Genomic DNA, 12734 nt, shown 5'->3' with positions numbered 1-12734 from the left:
GGCGACTTCAGTCATCCTGATATCTGCTGGGAGAGCAATACAGCGGTGCACAGACAATCCAGGAAGTTTTTGGAAAGTGTAGGGGACAATTTCCTGGTGCAAGTGCTGGAGGAACCAACTAGGGGCGGAGCTCTTCTTGATCTGCTGCTCACAAAGGGGGAAGAATTAGTAGGGGAAGCAAAAGTGGATAGGAACCTGGGAGGCAGTGACCATGAGATGGTCGAGTTCAGGCTCCTGACACAAGGAAGAAAGGAAAGCAGCAGAATATGGACCCTGGACTTCAGAAAAGCAGACTTTGACTCCCTCAGGGAACTGATGGGCAAGATCCCCTGGGAGAATAACATGAGGGGGAAAGGAGTCCAGAAGAGCTGGCTGTATTTTAAAGAATCCTTATTGCGGTTACAGGGACAAACCATCCCGATGTGTAGAAAGAATAGTAAATATGGCAGGCGACCAGCTTGGCTTAACAGAGAAATCCTTGCTGATCTTAAACACAAAAAAGAGGCTTACAAGAAGTGGAAGATTGGACAAATGAACAGGGATGAGTATATAAATATTGCTCGGGCTTGCAGGAGTGAAATCAGGAAGGCTAAATCACACTTGGAGTTGCAGCTAGCAAGAGATGTCAAGAGTAACAAGAAGGGTTTCTTCAGGTATGTTGGCAATAAGAAGAAAGCCAAGGAAAGTGTGGGCCCCTTACTGAATGAGGGAGGCAACCTAGTGACAGAGGATGTGGAAAAAGCTAATGTACTCAATGCTTTTTTTGCCTCTGTCTTCACGAACAAGGTCAGCTCCCAGACTACTGCACTGGGCAGCACAGCATGGGGAGGAGGTGGCCAGCCCTCTGTGAAGGAAGAAGTGGTTCGGGACTATTTAGAAAAACTGGACGTGCACAAGTCCATGGGGCCGAATGCGTTGCATCCGAGAGTGCTAAAGGAATTGGCGGATGTGATTGCAGAGCCATTGGCCATTATATTTGAAAACTCATGGCGATCGGGGGAAGTCCCGGAAGACTGGAAAAAGGCTAATGTAGTGCCAATCTTTTAAAAAAGGGAAGAAGGAGGATCCTGGGAACTACAGGCCAGTCAGCCTCACCTCAGTCCCTGGAAAAATCATGGAGCATGTCCTCAAGGAATCAATTCTGAAGCTCTTAGAGAAGAGGAAAGTGATCAGGAACAGTCAACATGGATTCACAAAGGGAAAGTCATGCCTGACTAATCTAATTGCCTTCTATGATGAGATTACTGGTTCTGTGGATGAAGGGAAAGCAGTGCATGTGTTGTTCCTTGACTTTAGCAAAACTTTTGACATGGTCTCCCACAGTATTCTTGTCAGCAAGTTAAAGAAGTATGGGCTGGATGGATGCACTACAAGGTGGGTAGAAAGTTGGCTAGATTGTCAGGCTCAACGGGTAGTGATCAATGGCTCCATGTCTAGTTGGCAGCCGGTATCTAGCGGAGTGCCCCAAGGGTCGGTCTTGGGGCTGGTTTTGTTCAATATCTTCATTAATGATCTGGAGGATGGTGTGGATTGCACCCTCAGCAAGTTTGCGGATGACACTAAACTGGGAGGAGTGGTAGATACGCTGGAGGGTAGGGATAGGATACAGAGGGACCTAGACAAATTGGAGGATTGGGCCAAAACAAATCTGATGAGGTTCAACAAGGACAAGTGCAGAGTCCTGCACTTAGGACGGAAGAATCCAATGCACCGCTACAGACTAGCGACCGAATGGCTAGGCAGCAGTTCTACAGAGAAGGACCTAGGGGTGACAGTGGACGAGAAGCTGGATATGAGACAACAGTGTGCCCTTGTTGCCAGGAAGGCCAATGGCATTTTGGGGTGTATAAGTAGGGGCATTGCCAGCAGATCGAGGGACGTGATCGTTCCCCTCTATTCGACACTGGTGAGGCCTCATCTGGAGTACAGTGTCCAGTTTTGGGCCCCACACTACAAGAAGGATGTGGAGAAATTGGAGAGAGTCCAGCAAAAAGCAACAAAAATGATTAGGGGACTGGAACACATGACTTATGAGGAGAGGCTGAGGGAACTGGGATTGTTTAGTCTATGGAAGAGAAGAATGAGGGGGGATTTGATAGCTGCTTTTAACTACCTGAAAGGTGGATCCAAAGAGGATGGATCTAGACTATTCTCAGTGATAGCAGATGACAGGACAAGGAGTAATGGTCTCAAGTTGCAGTGGGGGAGATTTAGGTTGGATATTAGGAAAAACTTTTTCACTAGGAGGGTGGTGAAACACTGGTATGCGTTACCTACGGAGGTGGTGGAATCCCCTTCTTTAGAAGTTTTTAAGGTCAGGCTTGACAAAGCCCTGGCTGGGATGATTTAGTTGGGATTGGTCCTGCTCTGGGCAGGGGGTTGGACTAAATGGCCTCCAGAGGTCCCTTCCAACTCTGTTATTCTATGATTCTGTGATTCTATATTCCTGAGCTACCCCAAGCTTCTAAAACAAACTTAGAATCACATGTCTCAGTCAAAGTACAGACATAGCCTCCGGAAGGTTGACACTGGACTGTAGGATTGTCCTGTGGTTAAGACACTGAACTGGGTCTTAGGAGAACTGAGTTCAGTTTCTGGCTTTGCCTCAGACTTTCTGCAGGATCCTAGCTAAGTCATTTGATCCTTCTGTGTCTTAGTTCTCCATCTGTAAAATGGGAATAATAATATTTCCTTTCTCCCAAGTCTTTTTAGGTTGTAAGCTCTTCAGAGCAGGAGTGGATTACAGCACCGAACACAATGGGACTCTGGTCTCAGTTGAGGGCATGTAGGTGCTAATGTAACACCACTGCTGAGTACTACCATGAAGACTGATATACGCTGCTGTAGGGACCCTAGACTTGCGATGTATTCAGGCTTAAATGAATCTGAATACATAGAATTCCTTGCTAAACAACTTCTCCCTTTTTGTGATGAAATAGTTTTTTAAGGGTGGAAAATAAAATCCATTGGGAGAGGAAAAACACTAGGGGGTGGCTGGTGGGGATTTTTTGCATGTGAATATATAAATTTAACCTCATACAGTCAAAATACTTATTTGTACAGCATAAGAATTACACTCTTTGGTAGAGGATGGCAGTCTTCATTTGGCCTCATTTTCCTAGCAACACCTGCAGATTGCTGTTCTTATACAAGAACATAGATGCAGTTGCCTCTCACTTGCTGATGTATTAGGACCAACATAAAAAGGAGCAAAACTTTGATCAGCATGAAACCTTGTGTTAACTTAGTAGCTTCTTTATATGCATCCAAAGCAACCTCATGCAGGCAGTATTTAATGTATTTGCTCATTCATTTACAAAAAGGCAATTTCATGTCAAAACTGTCAGCATCTGTAATACAATACAGTGTATCTACACTTTCATTTCACAAGGAAAGAAAGAAGCCATTTGATTTATTTATGAGCTAAAGAGCTTTAGCAGTAAATCAAAATTGCTTACCTCAGACTATTACTGTAATTGGATTTTCCCCTATCCCGGATACTAGCTGGTTAAAGGTTATAGTGGCATATTTTTAAGGAATTGTAAGAGAACTCAAATATACAAGCAGCAGTGACAGGTATAATTTTAGCTCCAAAAAGGAGTCATATAGTAAAATTATACACCAGACAGGACAAAACAAATATGCTTTGTGGTGCTGATGTGGAAGTCTGCTCGTATTACTTCTTTCAGATCTTGACAGGATCTTTGTTCTTGATGTAAAATGGATTTTTTTAAAGCTGTTGGCTTTGTTGGCAGGTGTTCCTGGGAGGAAGGAAACACAGTCCATAAACTTGCAATTTCTGTAAAAGTTAATGTAGCTGCACAGTTTTGGAACCATACTCTGTTTGCTGAGTTCAGCAGCCACAGAGAGCTTTCATTTGATTAGCTTGGCCTTTGGTGTTAAGTGTCTCTAGGATTTCCTGAGAGACATTTATCAAAGGAATTAAGACTTTTTTTTAAGAGCACTGAATGAAAATGTATGCTCAATAAACTAAAGCCTGCTCAAAAGTGACATTATTGTGCGCTATAATGAAACCCCTATGAGTTGGTGAAGTCCCTACCCAGCTTAAATATTGTTTGTCCTTTTGTTTACACAGAAGGTCTGTCTACACTATGATAACGAACCTGTGGCGCTTAATCCCAGAGCCCAGGTCAGCTGACTCGGGCGCAGGGCTTGGGTTGTGGGGGTATAAAATTGCAGTGTAGATGTTTGGGCTCAGGCTGGAGCCCCGGCTCTGAGACCCACCCCTCCTGAATCTGAACATCTACACTGCAATTTTATAGCCCCACTACCCAAGCCGCACAAGCCCAAGTCAGCTGACTCAGACCAGTTGTAGCTGTGCCATGCGTCTTTTATTGCTGTATAGATGTACCCCCTAGACTTTAAAATGGTCTGGCACTAACCCTTTATATAATTTGCAGCTAGGACAATAATGTGTTTTACTGAAATATCTTCAGTGATTTTCATATGTTGCTGGGTTGGTGTGTGTGACAGAGATTAACTCAGTTTTCTGGTATACATTTTTTTTATGGTAATGATGCTGGATTGACAGTCTGGTGGACTGGTTTTTCTATTTATCCACAGACCAGGTATTATATGGGCAGTGCAAGATTTCCAGCCTGCTCCCCAATGTGTCTTAGTCTGACTTGGAGGGACGTCACCCAGTCCCCACTCATGCTCTCTGCTGATCGGCGGCTAAGGCATATAATGGGGAGTTCCCAGATAGTGCTAGTTGCCAAGGTAGCGTTTATCGTGTGAGCCCTTGAACACTGGAAGTAGGAATGAGATCACCCTGAGATAGGGGACAACTGAGGTGTTTGGAAGCAGACCTCAGACTTCAAGGTTTGAAGACTTTTAAGAGTATTCTCCCTGGTGCACCCTCAGTTCTGTCTGAAAAGTTGTGTACACCACTCTGAAGGTGGTTAAAGGGAGTAGTAGAGGAACACATGGCCAAAGGGTTGAATGAGTAATTTATGCAGTATTCTCATCTTATATTGGCCTGGAATCTTGAGACCTGAATACTTCCATTGACTTCAGAAAACAATGTTTAAAAAAAATATTTAAATGTATTACATAGTGATTTTAAGTAATTAAGCACCTGAGTAGCTCCACTGAAGTGATGTAAAATTAAGTAGATGCTCTAGTACATAGCTGGATTGAAACCTACATTTGTCCAAGGGGACAAACTCTTCAATTGTGATTTCGCAACATTCAGGGGGTATTTTACAACGTGGGGTTAAGACATTTTTCCACAATATCACATAGCATTACTTTCTTCTGGACAAATATTACAATTATTCTACTGATACGACAGAGAAGGCAAAAACCCAGATTTAACTGTTAGATTCCAGGTGAATGTAAGAGTCTGGCACTTTTACTCATAAACTGACCTATTTGATGTACAAGTCATTGATTCACAATAACTACGGAACCCAATAATGCTATTTTACAGTCACTTTTCATAATGAACTACACTTAAAAAATTCAAAAGCCCAATCTGTTTGAGATAATACTAACAATTCTCCTCAGCCTGTATATTTTGGCTACCTGGCTCCCAATATGTGCCCAAATCACCTATTGTGTCTTAGGTTCTTTGATGCTCGCTTTATAGGAATATGTGAACCAGCAGCTTCCTGGCAGCTCACAGTTACACATTGTTCATGTTACTTATTTGTTTTTCTTGATTGCAAGTTGAATTCTGTATACAAATGACTGTCACCTGATTCTGTGGCCTGAGATGCCACTGTAGTCCTCGACCCCATCTTCTCAGCCCTGCTTCTTCTCTTGCTTCTCACAAATGTAACAGTCTTCACAAGATGTCATACTTTGGCACTTTTGAAAATCTCATGAGGCACTTAATCTGCATCTTTAGACACCTACATATTTTTCAAAAATCTAGCCCTTGTTGACCAGAAACAGTCCATTCATTCACTATTTATAGTCAACTATAGCCCTAATAAATAATTTCCTTTGTTTAAGAAATCAGTTAGTTTTAAATGCAAAACATGTTTTGTTAAACCTTTTTTCCCTTGTATCTGACACATTTAAGGTAGTTTTACTTAACTAATAAATTATGGGTGGGGGAGTTGGACAATAATTTAATGACAGATGTTAAAAAGTTAAAGCTTTATAACCATTAAAACACAAATTGTCACTATCATATGTGAATATATCACAAAGTAACTATCCCTAAATCAAATTCTAAGAAGTTCTCAAGCAGCATTTTTCTTATTTTGCCTATCTGTAAATTGTGATTGTTATCGGTAGAAATAGATTTTCATTGGTACGGTGAAATTGACATTTACTGATATATACCAATAAAAATATTATCTTTCCAAGCCCATGTAAAAACTGTATTTGGTTGTAAATCAACATGTTATAATGGTTGGCAACCAATGAGAATGAACTTTTCTTTAGGAAAATAAATAAAAACTACAAATGCAAAACAAGATTAAAATCAATTATATAAATCAAGCTGTTGCTGATTTAAATTATTGAGATAGGGTATTTAAGTCACTTTGATTTAACTCAATCCACCATGTGTTTAATACCTCATCCACAGGAAACATCTCTTTCATTAATTAAATGAAATAATTGCTCTATGATAGAACATTCTGTCTCCAACACCATAGTCAGGTAGCTGTTGGTAAATGTCCAATGACCACATGCCAACTTCAGCCTCATTAGCCAGAGTATCAAATAGAGTTTTGAGTGCTAACTAGGAGAAAAAAGGATCCTACTGTAGGTGTCTAATTACTCTATTGGATTAATATATCTCAGCTGGTATAAAGCAATTAAGAAATATTGCTTACATTTCAGAAAGTTCATATTAACTTTTTCCTAGTTCACAATATATTGTCTTATAGTGTTCCAGACTTGTAGTTGCTTTGTTTAAATTTGAAGTATTTGAAACCTAGTAATGATACTTTGAATATTTTCAGCCTGCTCAGACCAATTTGATCTTTCCTCTCCAACCCAAAATACATGTGCTTCTCCGTCTGACTTTTTGTTTATTTCATGCCTTTGAGACTTGTGTTCTTTTACTTTGGGGGGGTGGGAGATCATCCTTTTAACGGGAGACTTTCTAAAGCACCCAAGGAATTTTGAAGCACAAGTCTCATTGACTTTCAGTGACACTTGGGCTGCTAAGTCATTTTTATTGAGGTGCTTTTAAAAAGCCCACCCAAAATATATTATGGATGTTGTGCAAAAAAATAAATAAATAAAATAAAATAAAGTATGCTTCTAAATTAAAGTCTTAATGAAAAGATTAAATATTTAACACTTTTATGATTCCAGGACTCTGAATTTGACCCCCTGAAGTTCACCAGTGTCATTGAATGTGAGAAGCCAAACAATGACTTAAGTAGGTTTCGAGGTTACATGTGAGTATTTCATATAATTACCTTCAGTCTTCAGTCCCTTCTCTATAAGACACATTTGACTTCCAGGCCCTCTTCTTCTAGTCCCCTACCTCATTCCCTACACAGCTTCCAACTTCTGAACCAAATGAGTCAGGAATCCTACCGACAACAGCCTCCTTCACTACACAACCCTGATTCATCCCCAGAGCAGGACCACCTTGTACACTTACAGAGGTATCAGTTCTACAGAAAAAATAGTATGTGATCATGTAATCCAAGACTGTATCACAATGTGTACACACAAGAGAGATGAATGAGGGTTGCGCAGGCAACTTTAATTCTGGCATTTCTTAACTTTGGAATGCTTTCTCTTGCTTATCAAGAATAACTGCTAAAATTGTTCTCTTTTGTAAGGTGCATCTATTTGTGGAATGCTCCGTGTCTTGGGGCAGTCATTCAAAACTCCTGCCTCTCCATTCAGATGGAGTTAGAAGTCTCTCACTTCCATTCCTGAAGATGAATGTATTGGTCAGCTAACACCATGGCTATAAATGCCTGAAGCAGGGAAGTAATAGATAAGACTCCCCACCCCCCTCACCCGATTTCATAATCTGTTTATCCACCCTAGCTTCAAAGAGTATGAGTTCAGGATGGACACTCCTTTGTACATTATCTGAAGCATTATAAATGCCATGGAACAGATTTTCAGCTTGTGCAAATCAGCATAGCTCCTTTGCAGCTACAGCGGTTTAGACCAGCTGAGACTGCGGCCCTGTACTGGTAGCACAAGACATACAGTTCATGTTAAGATGAGAGCTGGCATTACTTACTTACTTACTTACTTGTTTGTTTTTTTAGTTTGAGTATTTTTTTATAGTACAGTTTTGGGAGGTGGGTTCCCCTCTAGTTTTCCTTTGAGGTGGGGGCCTCCTTGCCTTTGGGCCCCTGTTTCCTTGCAGCCTTTCCTAGCAGGTTATGCCAAAAACCCCAGGATTAAAGCCCTGCCAGACCTGCCGCAGGTCTTTCCCCCTCAGTGACAGGCATTCCAGCTGCCTCCACTGCCTTGGAGAACCCCACATCTTACGGCAATATAAGGTTTGCTCCAGCTTCAAGAGCAGATCTAGGAAGCTGAAAGAAGACAGACTGAAACTGCTCCTCATGGAGTGCTCACTGGGACCCATGGGGTCCGATTCAGCCCCTGTACCTCAGGCTCAGCCACTCAGAGCACTCCAGTGACTCCCTCATCTCCAGCTTTGGTAAGCCAGGACCATGGAGCAACTTCGGGCACTCCGACTTAACTTAAAGACCCCATGCCCTGAGAGACCGTCCAAGAGAAGTGAAAAATCACCACCAAGACCAAGGAGCAAGGAGACCTCACATCCCAGTACAGGCACTGCTGAGGCTCCTAGATACCAAGACTTCAGTGATGAAAGACATCTAGTAAGCTGCATGCCGGAAAGTCTTCTCTCATATTTTGAAACACTAACAATTCTGCATGCAGCAGCACATTCAGCAACAAGTACGCTGGCCTGTTCCCTAGCAGAATGCTAATTTATTACCAATACTGGTGGTCAGTACACTGTATGCAGATCAGCATACTAGTTGGCACAATGAGCCATTAAAAAGTACAATAAAATACATTGCGGCTGGCCTGCCCCCCAACTTTCTCAGTGTTGCAGATATGAAGCATTACTGAAGCTGACCTTTTTACTCACAGTCATAAACTGCACTGAACATACCCAGTCGACTCCACTCAGCAACTTGATTTAATCATGGCCACAATTTCTGCTCATCTGTGGATCCCAAAAATCATGACTCGGGCCCCAGAAATCATGAAATTTGCCTAAAAATACTGAGATTTTGTTTTAAAAATACATGGGGGCAGTATGTGCTTTCTGGTTTTACAGCTTTGCTCTGGAGCTATAGGGGCTAGAATTATTTTTAAATTTTAAATAAAAGCTGAAAACCTCACATAATCACATGACTCCAGAAGCCTGGGGCTTTAAGAAACACCAACTATAGTGAGAGTCAGGGGCGGCTCTACCAATTTTGCTGCCCCAAGCCGCCGAATTGCTGCCGCACCCAGAAGAGCGGTGGAGCTGCCGCCCAAAAGCCGCTGCAGCGGGAAGAGCAGTGGAGCTGCCACCGAATTGCCGCCACGGGACATGGGCTGCCGCCCCATTCTGAATGCCGCCCCAAACACCTGGTGAGAGTTGGTAATCTCATGTATGTATAAGAGAGTGTTGTAAACTCGCAACATACAAATGTATCTAAAGCCATGGTGCAAATCAGCTTTGCCATCATAAAAAATAAATAAATGTAAAGCTAGTGATGGGGGACATCCAAAAGTTAGAAGTGCATTTCAGAATAAAGTTTTGATGCCTCTTTCTCAGTGGCCTGCTGCAATCAACCTTCCCCAGCAGAACCTGCCACACATCTTCCTCCGAGCAAATCCCCATCCCCTTTATCTGTTGTTATCACCTTGCGTGGAATAAACTGGTGGTCTGCTGCTCCCCTCCAGAGGCCCCCTCCCCTCTCTGTTGTTTTCAAAAAGAAGGCCATTGCCTCCCCTCCCAAAGTCAGCATGGTCTCTGGTGGTAGTGCTCCCCCGCATACGACATCTGGGAATCTGCTTAAAAGGCCTTTGAGGCAAGCAGACCCCCATATGCCCTGGTGAGTAGTTGCTAGGGAAAGCTCAAGGTTCAAGCCAATGGAAAAGTAAGAGATGCCATGATTTTCCGATATTTTTTTCTTTTGGCTGAATTAGAAGGCGCACACACTATCCGGACACTCTCGCTGGTAAATAAGTCAAACTGACTTGTGCTAATCCTCCTGACCACAAGGGTTAGGCTCAGCCAGTCAAAGATCCAGAAAACATACCAAGTGACTTCATCCATTTGACTTCTACCATGTAGTCAATTCAAGTTCAAAATTAGAAATACACTATTAAAAGCTGCTCAAAGTATTCAGACCCAGATAGTGCAAACCCTTCCCTGCCCAGTTTAGAAATCTTTATCAATACGAACAGTTTTGTAAAAAACAAAAACAACAACAAAAAGCAACAATAAACACTGCACGGTTGTGGAAGATCTTCATATTTTAAAAACAGACAAATTCAGAGAGATTTTCATTTCACACTGAAATCTTCATCTGGCAGTGGCAGCAGGAATCACAGGCATGCCGACATTTTACAGGATTGCTGGATATTTGTTTATAGCCCTTCAACTATTGAGAAAACAATGACAACCCCACAACTTATTTTTCAGGATATCTGAAAAACATGGGGTTGGAGGTGAGAGGAGGCATTTTCTATCTTTTTTTGTGTGTGTTGATACAGTATTGATACATCACCCTATTGATCCTACTCTAGCAAATGGGATATAAGCAAACAAACAGGAAAAGGCAGAAGTTAGTTGGAGACAGGCTCTGTTAAACAAGACTGTTTCCATGCAAATACCTTCTCAATTATGTACTGAAACAATAATTAAATGCAGCTAGTGTAGCCATTTCTCATACTAGATATGTGCATGTTCACTAGGTGTTTATATGCCACATATTTTGGGATGATGTCCATGTGAGAAATTGCAGAGGCATGAAACATACTGTATTTATCAAGCACTTTTGACCATCTCACCTACACTCTGCTCTCTAATCCATTTTCCTGCAGTCTAGTTATAACATTCCAAATTTCTGAGCAGCTTCAAGAAGTCACCATTTAAAAAAAAATACTCCGAGAGAAAGGTTTCCTTCTTTCCCTCGAAAATCATAGTAGAATGAGTCCCAGGAAGGGGAAAATTCAGTGCTGAACCAGTGCCAGGTTAAAGGTTCAAACCTGCAGAGACAGAAATGGGAGCTCAGCCGTCTCCCCAGTGGACCCACAGCATTTGTGTTTCACCTGGGAAGGCTAGTTCTCAGACCTATCTAATTTACAGAGCGCTGGTTTTGAATTTTTTCAGTGCACATCCCCTAGTTTGTAATTTTCTTTCCTTAAATTTCCGTGTCCAAATAGCTCATCATTTTTCTATGTACCTAGTTAGTGGATCATTTGTAGGATGGGGCGGGGAAAAGTGGAGGAAAATAAATGTGTTGTATTTTCTCCAGATCCTCTCTCCCATGGCTTAGTTTCCTCCATGTCATTTTCTAAGAGTATGTAGAACACTAGTGGATGACTGTGATTTACTTTATGTACAAATGCAAATTAGTAGCAAATGCTATTTGTTTAGCGATGAGTAAGATGGGGAAAAGTTGCCATACAATTCAATACTCCAGATGTGGCCTCACTAGTGCTGAATAGAGGGGAATAATCACTTCCTTTGATCTGCTGGCAATGCTCCTACTAATGCAGCCCAATATACCGTTATCCTTCTTGGCAACAAGGGCACACTGTTGACTCGTATCCAGCTTCTCATCCACTGTAATCCCCAGGTCCTTTTCTGCAAAACTGCTGCTTAGCCAATGGGTCCCCAGTCTGTAGCAGTGCATGGGATTCTTCTGTCCTAAGTACAGGACTCTGCACTTGTCGTTGTTGAACCTCATCAGATTTCTTTTGGCCCAATCCTCCAATTTGTCTAGGTCACTCTGAACCCTATCCCTACCCTCCAGCTTGTCTACCTCTTCCCCCAGTTTAGTATCATCCGCAAACTTGCTGAGGGTGCAATCCATCTCATCATCCAGAATGAAGATGTTGAACAAAACCGGCCCCAAGACCGACCCCTGGGGCACTCCGCTTGATACTGGCTGCCAACTAAACATTGAGCCGTTGATCACTACCCGTTGAGTCCGATGATCTAGCCAGATTTCTATCCACCTTGTAGTCCATTCATGCAATCCACACTTCTTTTAACTTGCTGGCAAGAATACTGTGGGAGACCGTATCAAAACTTTGCTAAAGTCAAGGTATATCTCGTCCACCACTTTTCCCATATACACAGAGCCAGTTATCTCATCATAGAAGGCAGTCAGGTTGGTCAGGCATACCTTACCCTTGGTGAATCCACGATGACTGTTCCTGATCACCTTCCTCTTCTCCAAGTGCTTCAAAATGGATTCCTTGAGGACCTGCTCCATGATTTTTCCAGGGACTGAGGTGAGACTGACCGGTCTGTAGTTCCCTGGATTCTCCTTCTTCCCTTTTTTAAAGATGGGCATTATATTTGCCTTTTTCCAATCATCCGGGATCTCCCCCAATCGCCACGAGTTTTCAAAGATAATGGCCAATGGCTCTGCAATCACATCAGCCAACTCCCTCAGCACTATCGGATGCATCAGGTCCGGACCCATGGACTTGTGCATGTCCAGCTTTTCTAAATAGTCCTTAACCTGTTCTTTCACCACCGAGGGCTGCTCCCTTTCTCCCCATACTGTGCTGCC

General features: G+C 42.4%; 1 protein-coding gene across 1 annotated transcript in view; it reads left to right on the top strand.

Moving 5' to 3' along the window:
* ATP10A (ATPase phospholipid transporting 10A (putative)) overlaps positions 1–12734 on the top strand; it is a 159038-nt gene that overhangs the window by 86442 nt on the left and 59862 nt on the right. Inside the window, exon 5 of the mRNA XM_074965459.1 lies at positions 7300–7385. Coding sequence (XP_074821560.1) covers positions 7300–7385 — 86 coding nt within the window. The remainder of the gene's footprint in view (positions 1–7299; positions 7386–12734) is intronic.

Source organism: Natator depressus, chromosome 1 (genome assembly GCF_965152275.1).
Source record: "Natator depressus isolate rNatDep1 chromosome 1, rNatDep2.hap1, whole genome shotgun sequence".
Classification (NCBI taxonomy): domain Eukaryota; kingdom Metazoa; phylum Chordata; order Testudines; family Cheloniidae; genus Natator; species Natator depressus.
Note: the sequence above shows the minus strand (reverse complement) of the source record. Positions and strands in the feature narration are given on the sequence as shown.